Source organism: Physeter macrocephalus, chromosome 2, assembly GCF_002837175.3.
Source record: "Physeter macrocephalus isolate SW-GA chromosome 2, ASM283717v5, whole genome shotgun sequence".
NCBI lineage: Eukaryota > Metazoa > Chordata > Mammalia > Artiodactyla > Physeteridae > Physeter > Physeter macrocephalus.
In genome coordinates this window covers 136,039,268-136,050,570 of record NC_041215.1, presented here as the reverse complement: position 1 = coordinate 136,050,570, position 11,303 = coordinate 136,039,268, and the positions used below count along the sequence as shown (strand labels likewise).

Genomic DNA, 11,303 nt, shown 5'->3' with positions numbered 1-11,303 from the left:
ATGGCTGAGTAGTATTCCATTGTGTGTGTATATATATATATATATATATATACCACATCTTGATCCAGTCATCTGTCCATGGACATTCAGGTTGTTCCCATGTCTTGGTTATTGTAAATAGTGCTACTATCAACATTGGGGTGCATGTATCTTTTCGAATTAGAGTTTTTGTCTTTTCCAGATGTATGCCCAGGAGTGGGACTGCTGGGTCATATGGTAGTTCTATTTTTAGTTTTTTAAGGAACCTCCATACTGTTCTCCATAGTAGCTGCACCAATTTACATTCCTACCAACAATGTAGAAGGGTCCTCTCTTCTCCACACCCTCTCTGCATTTATTATTTGTAGATGTTTTGATGATGGCCATTCTGACCGGAAACCTCACACTCTTAACAAGGTAAGCAACTTAGTGGGATTCAGAGGAATGATTACAGGCCAAAATGAAGGGGAAACTCTCTTTATTGAAATAGCAATGCAAAGCAAATTAATTTATACGTTATGTAACAAATATCCTATCAGCCCCCTGGAATTCACTTATAGGATAAATGTTGGCTAATTATATCAAGGACAAAGCATTACTCTTTCTTTAAAAAACAATAATACCAAGAGGCAGCCACCTTCTACTTTAAAAAAAAAATAACTTACAGCTAAAAGAACATGAGACTGTTGAGACTGTTTACCTCTGTGCCCCCGGAAGTGAAGATCATGTCTTGAGGTCTCCCACCTATCATCTTGGCAAGGTTTTCCCGAGCTGCATTGATAATCTCCTTGGCCTTCCTACCTTGAGGCACCAAAATGGAAATTCATTAACTTTGCTTCACCAAGTCCAATCAACACATGTTTAAAAGAACAACCAGACATGAAGGAGTGAGAGATCTGAGCGGGCAGTTCTAAGACAAAACGTGCTCCACTAACATGAGCTACAACCAGAAATCACTTGGCGAAGGGGCAGCTGTAAGATGTCAGCAAATCAGTGAAAACTACTGAGATTTCAGTAACTTAGTGAGAGCCAGAAACAAATATGAGAGGATGCCTGGGAACCCTAAAATTCCCTGAGACATGGTCTTCTTCTTACCAGATGCTACGGGAGAGGGGAAGCTGTGGCCATCTGCCTTGCTTCCCATCCGTCAAGACAGGAGAATGAAAGGATGGAATAATTTGCTTAAGATCATGCTGCAAAACAACAAAAATAAGCAAAAACAGAACTCCTCGATACAAAGCCCAATGCCATATGTCATTACCCCTAGGTAATGAGAAAGGTCACCGCCTCAGGGACACATTTGCTTTCAAACAGCTGCTAGGAGCCCAGCTATTCCCAGTTTCACTGGAGAGCAGGAAAACAGGAACCAAACTTCATGTGGCAGAGAAAGAAAGGCTCTGGGATGGGAATTCTGAAAATTTTGATGACCATTTTTAGTCTGTAGACCAGTAGACTCCAAACATTTTTGACTATTCAGTCCTATTTATAAAAAAATTTTTTTGAGCAGGTACCACTAAAACAAACATATAAATAATAAAACATACGTAAAGATAGAAATGCAAAAAGATGTGGTAAAAATAAATATACAAAGTAATCCACACACTCCTTAAGACTATTGCGTAGGTTTTAATTACAAGCAACGAAGGTCTGGGGTGTTTAGGAAACCCAGTCCTTTCAATTAGTGATACTTTAAAAGACTGCAGTAAACGTCAATCAGTTCGGGCAGGACCCCTGCCTGGTACACTGTTAGCTCCTCCTGAGTGCCGCTCAAACCCCGTCCACCAGCTCACGGCCCACTCTTCTTCCAGGATTCTGCTGAGAAGCCCCCTCTGAGGAGCTGCTGGGCTGACCCCACAGCAGCAGGTCCCCTGCCCATGCCCCACTGCCCTTCCCAGGACAATCGGGTAGCCCAGGTGGCGTGTAGCCCCCGGAGCCTGTTTCGATGCGCCTGTAGACCTTCATATAAGTATTTCACAGGGTTTTCTTTTTCCTTTTCAAAAATGGGTTTCATAATTTACAAGTTGGTTTGCAAAAACTTCCCTTTCCACTTATAGACAAGTCTTGGAGACCATTCTACACAAGGATTCGTGGGGCTACCTCACCACCGTGATGTACCTATTAGAATGGCTAAAATGAAAAGATTGGCCAGTCCAAGTGGTCAGGAGGATGCGAAGAAAATGCAACTCTCATTCACATCAGTGGGAACAGAAACTGGTACAAGCACTTTGGAGAGAGCACAGCAGTTCCTTAGGAAATCAAACTTACACATCCCATCTGACCCCGCCATTCTGCTCCTAGGTGTTTATGGTAAATGGCGTTTACCCAAGAAAAAAGAAGGTGACGTCCACAACTTGTACATCAACATACGCCCAAAATTCCAACCCATACCTTGTTCTGGACGCTGCTCACCCTACCTGGATGTCCAACAGGCATCTGAAACTACACACATTCAAAGCTGAATGTCCAGGGACTTCCCTGGTGGCGCAGTGGTTAAGAATCTGCCTGCCAAGGCAGGGGACACGGGTTCGAGCCCTGGTCTGGGAAGATCCCACATGCCGCGGAGCAACTAAGCCCGTGAGCCACAACTACTGAGCCCACGTGCCACAACTACTGAAGCTCGCATGCCTAGAGCCCATGCTCCGCAACAAGACAAGCCACCGCAATGAGAAGCCCACGCACCGCAATGAAGAGGAGCCCCCGCGCTCCGCAACTAGAGAAAGCCCGTGCGCAGCAGTGAAGACCCAACGCAGTCAAAAATAAATAAATAAATAATAAATTTAAAAACAAAAACAAACAAACAAAAAAAGCTGAATGGCTGCCTCCCTCCCCACAAACTGGCTTCTTTCTCAAAGGCTCCCAGCCTTTCCTTTCTCAGTAAGTAAAAGGCAACTCAATCCTTCCAGGGGACCAGGGTGAAAGCTCCTGTCTTTCTCCTACTCCATCACCCAACCCATTATCAAATCCTGTAGGATCTGCCGTCAAAAATATCCAGAATCCAACCCCACCTCCCCCTGCCCCAGCCACCAGCTGAGTCAAGGCCACTGCTGGGATATTCCCCTGGCATGACCCCAACTCCACGGACCCCACTGTGGTCCATTCTCCACAAAGCGGCCAAAGTAATGCCTTGAAAACCCAAACATTCTCTGTGCTTTTCCCTCACCGGGAACAATGCTCGGCACACAGTAGGTACTCAACCAATACTGGTTAAAACACCTGTGTTCAAACAAAGTGTGGTCTGGGGAACTCTGGGGGTCCACAAAGTAAAAACTATTTTCCTAATAATACTGAGACATCATTTGCCTTTTTTACACTCATTTTCTCGCAGGTATATAAGGAAGCCCTGCAGAGGCTACGTGATGTGAATATTGCAATGGACTGGATACAGGTATCCAGTCCTGGATACAGGTACTGGATACAGGTATGGGACCCAAACGTCTTCTATTTATCCAGACCTTGAAGATTTTCAAACATGTACAACAGTGCCATTCTTCTCACTAAATTTGTTCTGTTTTGGAAAAGATAGTTTGTTTTTCATAAAAAAAAAGTTAACATGTAATGGATTTATTATTGTTACTTTTAATGAATAGATACGTATCTATTTAAAGGTTTTTAGTGTTAAGTTCTGATGTGGCAAATATCTACAGACAAAGCGTGCGTAAGCAGAGGCTCTTTGGGGTCCTTCATACGTTTTCAGAGTGTGGGGTCTCGTGAGTGACCTCAGTTATGTCACCCCTCTGCTCAGGCCCTCCAGACGCACTCCACCCCAGGCCCACGAGAGCCGGCCCTCACCTCACAGTGGCCTCCACAGCCCAGCGTGGCACTGCCCCCAAACCCCTTGGACCCCCGAACCCCCTGCTGTCACCCACAACCCTCTGCCTGCAGTGCCTCCCCAGGCGTCCCCTCCTCATGTCTGCAAACATATATCATCCGCGATTAGGATCATCCTCCGCAAAGCGGGACCCCTCCCCCACAACTGTCTGCCCTTTATCCGGCTTTACTGCTCCCCACAGGGCTTTGCCCACCTCCCATACTTGTATCTGTTCACTGCCCGCTGCCCGCTGCCCCCTCACAAGAGCAGGACCTTTGTCTGTGGGCTGCTCCGCCCACCAGGCACAGAGTAAGCGCCCTCCAGGCAAGCTGAGTGGACGGCTCACAGGGGAGGACTGGAGCCCTTGAAGGTGAGCCCCGGACCCTCCCTCCTGAGGGAGGGCTGCCCTTGAGTGCCTCAGAAGACACCTGGGGAAAAGGCCCTAGGGAATCCCTGACTGCAGCAGGAGGGGTGATGGTGGGAAAACCCCAGAACCCAGGGCTAGGAGAGCTGGGTTCCATCTGGGGACCAGCCCGAGATGCTGCAGGCCGCTGGCCCACTCGGAGAAAGGACGCCCTCGGCTGTGAACCTGAGCCCTGATGCCCACCCACCATGCAGGTTCTCGCTAATAACAGAAGTGGGGGCGCGTGCGCGAGCGCCGTCAACCTAACTCGCTATGCGCACGGTGACACCCTCCCCGCATTTCCACAGCCAGAGGCACCCACAAGCGCGGGGGGGTGAGCCGGGGAACGTCATAGCACAGCGGGTGTACTGCCGTGTCAGCTAAGAAACAGAGTTTTGAAGAGACAAAAGCTTGGCTTTAGTAAAGTTTTCTTCTCATTACACTAGCCATGCTGACTGTAGAAGAATTAAATACCATGATACAAAAAGAAAATACTCAAAACCTCCTGCAGTCCCGCCACTCCAAGATAACTGCGGCGGGGGCGTCCGGTGGGCGTCCCGTCTGTGCTGGGGCTGTTGCCCAAGCTGCCACTCTCCCTCGCTACCACGGAGGCATTTTCAGCTGGAACACATCTTAATTCAGGCCACATTTAAATGAAGAAAGTCTTAGATGAATTAAGAATTTAGACCCCATTTCCCAACTTCCACTGCAACTGAAATGCCAACGCGTGGCCATGGGACCAACCTCTGGCTATGGGTTACAGGCCAGAGTGGTACTTGCAACTTCCAGAAGTGTCTCTGAAGGACTCAGGCAGCCCTTTCTCCTCCTCTTTCTCTCCGTCCCACAGGCCGGACTGCTTACATGATGGCTTGAACTGCAGGAGGCATCTTGACCCCAAGGGGCAGGTGCATGTTAAAGATGGAAAAAGTTTTAAGATAGAAGGAGCTGGGTCTCTGGTAGTGGCGGAGCAGCCACATGGGCCCTGGACTGTGAGAGAAATAAATTTCAAGCTGTTTAATCTACAGTTATTTGGGAGTTTCTGTCTCTCACTGCAAAACTATACGTTTTCCATACCTGCTCTACGTAATTTTTTCTTGGGTGCTGGGCAGGGGAAATCAATCACACTGCACATTTATAACGTGCATTTTCCACTTGGGCCAAATGCTGCAACTCTCCTCCTAGGCCATCAATACAGGCCACGCCATTGCTTTAAGGGGGACCAGAGCTCACGCCAGGGCTTCTGCATCCTTTATGTGATCCATCCTTGACTGACGGACACTGAGGTTATAAGCGAGGTAGTAAAAAACATCTTGGGTTTCTAAACTCTTCCCGTACCTCCTTAATATTTCCCTTAAAGCAGATTACCCTCCAAGGAATTATTATCATTATTAAATCATAATATTGTGAAAATAAACCATTCTATCATACAGGTGATTTTTTTTTTCTTTTCCATTTCTACCTGAGTGTCAACAGAGAATTATTGCAATGCATTTTTAGTTATGGTTCTTAATTTGTGGAAACAAAGGCTGTCAAGGCAACATGCAATCCACAGACAGGCTTCATCAGGTCTAGAAGGGTTATTTCTCCCTGAGGGTTATTCCTAAATTTCTTCATGATAAATGCTTTTTATTAGCACTTAACTGTTCTCTGGATTCTCCAGTTTTATGCGTCAGAAACTTCAGTTTCACTAGAGGAAAGATTAGCTACAAGGTAACGTCCAGAAGATTAGCCAGAATACATGTATAAGATAGACCAACAACAAAGTTAATGAATGACTAGTATCTGATTTTGCAGAAGCTTCTAGTTATCAAGTTGTGAAGATTTTAATAAGCAAACCGACATGAAAACCCACAAAAGCCTATAAATTTATACACAGGTATTGCTAAATCCTAGGGCGTGGCAGTAGTCTGAAAGTTATTTTAGTTCATCGTGATCCACAGTTAAGATAGTTTATCTTCATTATCCCTGATAAAGCGTTAAATAAGAAGACACAGCTTCAGCTCACTGTCTGAAAGACACAACGTGACTCTGCCATGTAACTCCTGATTTGAAGCAAATTCTTTTCCAAGACCTCCAATTTAATGCTCTACATTAAAACAAGAATAAACGAGAAACATATAAGAATATTTATAACTGAAGAATTTGGAAGTAATTTTTATTTAAAAAAAAAGGAGACCAGGATTCTATGTGATCCTGATGTTGTAAAAGATCTATTTTGCAAATTTTGTAACGGTCGACTGAGACAGATACGTGACAGGGTTTTAATAGGTACTGTCACTACAAACAACTCTTAATAAGACAGCTTTTTCATCTGGGAAAGGAGGACAGGAGAGTATGTTAAAGATGAAAGATGATGGTATCAACAAGGCTCAAATTTGGACTTCTCAGGAAAAAAACTACCCAAAATTACAGCTAAAGATTTGCAGTTAACAGAAAATCTATTCAAAACTGAGTCATCCCATCTGGTATACAATTTCTCTAAGAATACCTCTGCCCCCCACATCTCTGATCTGTGTGTGTCTTCTGGAATTACCTGCCGGGTAAGGGCTGCTGGGATTTCCCCAGGCTTCCTGCATGGCTTCAGTCATGGCCTGGATGACCTCTGGCTCCAGGGGGGTGGTTGCATTATAGTCCATATACACTTTCCTGCTGGAGAGAAAATAAAGACGTGCCTATTAGGGAAAAGAAGGTGAAATCCGGAAACACAGCTGCACCCTGTCTATCATATCAACAGGAGCAAACAATGTCAAGGTCGGGGTGCTTCTCTGCATTTACATGTGCCGGATTCTACAAGCTGCGCTCAGAAGTCTCCACGTCTTCATTACTTATGGAAAATGTATATGTGTTTTCCAACCATCTATCAAGAGTATTTGCTAGCTTCCTTTATCACTGTTAGGAAATTATCCCTTTGGACTTTCAAAACTTTCAAAACTTCTTTTCACCGCTTGGTAGGAGGGGTGGTCCGCTGGGCCTGGGCTACCTACCTGACTCCGGCCTTCCTCCTGAGGGAAGCAGGGGAACCTTGCAGTCCCAGGGAGCCGCACATTCCCCAGGGCTTTCCCCCTGGTTTTTCCACTTCACCACTTCACCAGTAGTTTTCCTTTATTTCCCTGCAGTGTCTGCGATGGCTGTGAGGCTCGGGTGACCTAGGCGCCCACTGCGTCCCCTCTCCCCCCTCTGCTTCCCCTGAGCTGCAGTCTCCTCTGCGGGGTGGGGGGCATGTGCAGGCTTGCTTCTCCTCCCTTTGCACTCTCCGTTTTCTTTGCCTAGAATGACCACACTGACACCCCCACCTTACTTTTTAGGGCTTTGCTCCAACTTGACCCTCTTGTGAGGCAACCTGGGCTCTAAATAAAACTGCAGCCACCCATGCCCTCCTCCCCAGGGCTGTGTCCCCTGGCACCCCGTTTCTCCAAGGCACCCCATCATCTAACGCACTAGACTTGCTCCTTGTTTAATCTCTATCTCAACAGAAAGTAACAGAACAGCAGCTCCACAAGCTCCCGTTTTCCTCCCAGCTCTGGCGCCAACACTGAGGACAACGGCTGGCACAAGGTAGGGGCTTGATTTATAAGGTGACAGATGTCACAGAAGTGACAGACCCTGAAAGATCCCTAAGTGAAATTTATCTGTATATCTTTTTACCAGAGTATCAAACACTTTCAGAAGCTTTCGTGAATATGGAAGAGTAGGCAATCCTGCCAGATACCATTAATTATTTTACCCGACTTTAAAATCAGCAATAGCGTTTAGACCAATCCACATGAAAATTCTTAAAATCAGCAATAGCGTTTAGACCAATCCACATGAAAATTCTTAAAATCAGCAATAGCGTTTAAACCAATCCACATGAAAATTCTTAAAATCAGCAATAGCGGTTAGACCAATCCACATGAAAATTCTTAAAGTCAGCAATAGCGGTTAGACCAATCCACATGAAAATTCTTAAAGTCAGCAATAGCGTTTAGACCAATCCACATGAAAATTCTTAAAATCAGCAATAGCGTTTAAACCAATCCACATGAAAATTCTTAAAATCAGCAATAGCGTTTAAACCAATCCACATGAAAATTCTTAAAATCAGCAATAGCGTTTAAACCAATCCACATGAAAATTCTTAAAATCAGCAATAGCGTTTAAACCAATCCACATGAAAATTCTTAAAATCAGCAATAGCGTTTAAACCAATCCACATGAAAATTCTTAAAATCAGCAATAGCGTTTAAACCAATCCACATGAAAATTCTTAAAATCAGCAATAGCGTTTAAACCAATCCACATGAAAATTCTTAAAATCAGCAATAGCGTTTAAACCAATCCACATGAAAATTCTTAAAATCAGCAATAGCGTTTAAACCAATCCACATGAAAATTCTTAAAATCAGCAATAGCGTTTAAACCAATCCACATGAAAATTCTTAAAATCAGCAATAGCGTTTAAACCAATCCACATGAAAATTCTTAAAATCAGCAATAGCGTTTAAACCAATCCACATGAAAATTCTTAAAATCAGCAATAGCGTTTAAACCAATCCACATGAAAATTCTTAAAATCAGCAATAGCGTTTAAACCAATCCACATGAAAATTCTTAAAATCAGCAATAGCGTTTAAACCAATCCACATGAAAATTCTTAAAATCAGCAATAGCGTTTAAACCAATCCACATGAAAATTCTTAAAATCAGCAATAGCGTTTAAACCAATCCACAAGAGTAGGCAATCCTGCCAGATACCATTAATTATTATACCCGACTTTAAAATCAGCAATAGCGTTTAGACCAATCCACATGAAAATTCTTAAAATCAGCAATAGCGGTTAGACCAATCCACATGAAAATTCTTAAAATCAGCAATAGCGTTTAAACCAATCCACATGAAAGTTCAAACACAATTACCAATGGTGGCTGTTAAAACACAGGTTCTTTAACCCATGGAGTGTTTTTTTCTGGCCATGCCCTGCAGCATGTGGGATCTTAGCTCCCCGACCAGGGATCAAACCCGTAGCCCCTGCAATGGAAGTGAGGACTCTTAACCACTGGACCACCAGGGAAGTCCCTCCATGGAGTGTTTTAATGCAGCATCTTGTCTCTGAGATGCCCAAGCACAAGGCTTTGGGGCTTGGGAAGTCTGAGCAGCCATCCTTGGCCACCCGGGTATTAGGAATCCCTGGGTCCTGTTGAGTCTTAAACCTGCATGTGCCCCTAACTCTGCTCTCACTTCCAATGATAAGTACTCCAAAATTCCTCAAACTACTAGACCACAGCTCTTCAATCTCCTGCTTGGCTGAGCTAATTCAAAGCTGGAATTTCAGAACACTTCACAGATTACTCTGCCCCATCATTTGCTACTTCTTTAAAGTGCTATCAATATTGCATGGGAAAGGTAAACTTTATTAGGTTCATAACCAAAAAAAAAAGGCATCACGAATCTCTTCTACACTCAGTACATTTTCCCAGCTCCCTTTTCTCAGTTCCAAGCAAATGAAACCTAATGAAAGACATGGCAGATTTTGGCCTGGACCCAAATTTTAAAGACACACGCCAGTTCCTCATACTCAGGTAGAGAGGATTACCCCTCCTACCCAGAAAGTATTTAACAAATTCCTGGATTGGGGGTGAAGACTCACAAACAAACAAAGATGCATTTCCCCCGCCTAGGGGAAGGTCCCAGCAGGCTGGAACAGCTCTGTGGGCTGGAGTGCCCCCCCACCCCGTCTTCACCCCCACTCTGCCAGGTGCTCAGGCCAGCAGCTTCGGGGCATCCTTCTTAACCCCACCCTTCCCCTACTCCGAGGACGCATCAGCAAGTGCCGGGTTTATTCTCAGTACAAACCCTTCTCCCGCCACCCCTGCCACCACTGCGGTCCACACCGCCTCACCCTCTTCCATTATGACAAAAGATTCCCAACTGGCTTCCCTGCTTCCTGCAACCCCTACTCCGTACAAAGCAGCCAGAAGGATTCCTTTAAAATATAAAGTAGTAATTTGTAATTTACTTAAATGACGTCACTCCCCTCTCAAACCTCCAGGACACCCCAAGTCCTTCCTGGGCTCTGCGGCTCTGCTCGCGGACAGCTGCCCCAAGCCCCTCCGCTCCGCAGTCCTCGCTGCCCTGGACCCCGAGGGCTCGTTCCTGCCCTCGGGGCCTTTGCTGCGCTTTCCTCTTCCCCGCGCGCTCGCTCCCAGAACTTGTGCGGCTCACTCCTGGATGTCACTCAGGTTTTAGCCAAGCGTCACCTCCCCGAAGCCCTTCGCAGGCCACGCCTCGCATCCGCTAGTCCTCTCAGCGTTCATCTCTGCTTTAGGCCTCCCGCGCGGACAGCTGGGCGGCGCTGCAACCCCGCGCGGACCCTCATGCCCGCGAGAGACCGGCCAGCTGGCGGCCTCTCTCCGGGAAGGACCCCTCCCCTGGAGAGTGACCACCAGCTGGCCGCCCCCTCCCTCGGGGAGTGACCACCGGCCGGCCGCCACCCTCAGACCTCGCCACGCGGCGCCTGGAAGGCTTCCTGGAGGAGGGCGCCGACGGCTTCCCCTGCCTTCCGCTCAAGGAGCGCACCTCTCCGGCGGGCTCTTCTCTGCTCGGCTGCCAGGTGGACTCGCCGCTCGCCCCCGCGCGTCCCTGCTCCGCGGCCCGGCCGCCTCCATCCCGACCCCGCCCAGGCCGGCCACCCCGGGCTCGGCCCCAACCGGCAGAGCATGTCACTGTCAGGAGCGCCACCGGGAGGAGGCGGGGCCGCGAGTGCCGAGGCGAGTCCGGATTGGCTGAGGTGCGCACTCCCAGCCAATCCTCGCGCTTCAGCGGCGCTCCGCCGGGAGGCGGGGCCCCGGCTGCGCGCGGTCAGGTGACAGGCTGGGGGCGGGGCTGCAGGCGCGCCACAGGGGGCGTGGCCCCGGCGGCGGAGTGAGGGCGTAAGGGGTGTGCGTGGGCCCTGGGCGGTGAGCGGGTAGGCGGCACCGGGGGCGAGGGCGGCGGGGGCCCCGGGGCGGCCGAGGAGCGAGGGGTCCGCGTGCTTCCGCCCGGCTGGAGCGGGAGTCCCGGTCCTCCGAGGCCGGCGGGCCACGCCCTGCGTCACCGCTGTCCCGGGGGGGCTCCACCATGATCCGACCCTCTGC

At 47.7% G+C, this 11,303-nt stretch overlaps 1 protein-coding gene across 10 annotated transcripts in view; it reads right to left on the bottom strand.

The window, feature by feature from the left end:
• The window catches only part of SCLY (selenocysteine lyase), a 32,176-nt gene extending 21,256 nt beyond the window's left edge, over positions 1 to 10,920 (bottom strand). For 2 of the 10 annotated variants that reach the window (XM_028483025.1, XM_028483037.2), the window contains exons 1-4: positions 10,747 to 10,920; positions 9,087 to 9,198; positions 6,724 to 6,839; positions 680 to 780 (exon numbers count right to left, since the gene is read on the bottom strand). In XM_028483025.1, coding sequence (XP_028338826.1) covers positions 680 to 780; positions 6,724 to 6,839; positions 9,087 to 9,198; positions 10,747 to 10,888 — 471 coding nt within the window. In that variant the 5' untranslated portion in view covers positions 10,889 to 10,920. Of the gene's footprint in view, positions 1 to 679; positions 781 to 6,723; positions 6,840 to 7,174; positions 7,471 to 9,086; positions 9,199 to 10,069; positions 10,095 to 10,669 lie in introns of those variants that run through there. The other 8 variants (XM_028483028.1, XM_055090853.1, XM_024124477.3 and 5 more) reach the window with 8 other exon arrangements.
• Positions 10,921 to 11,303: the final 383 nt, after the last annotated feature.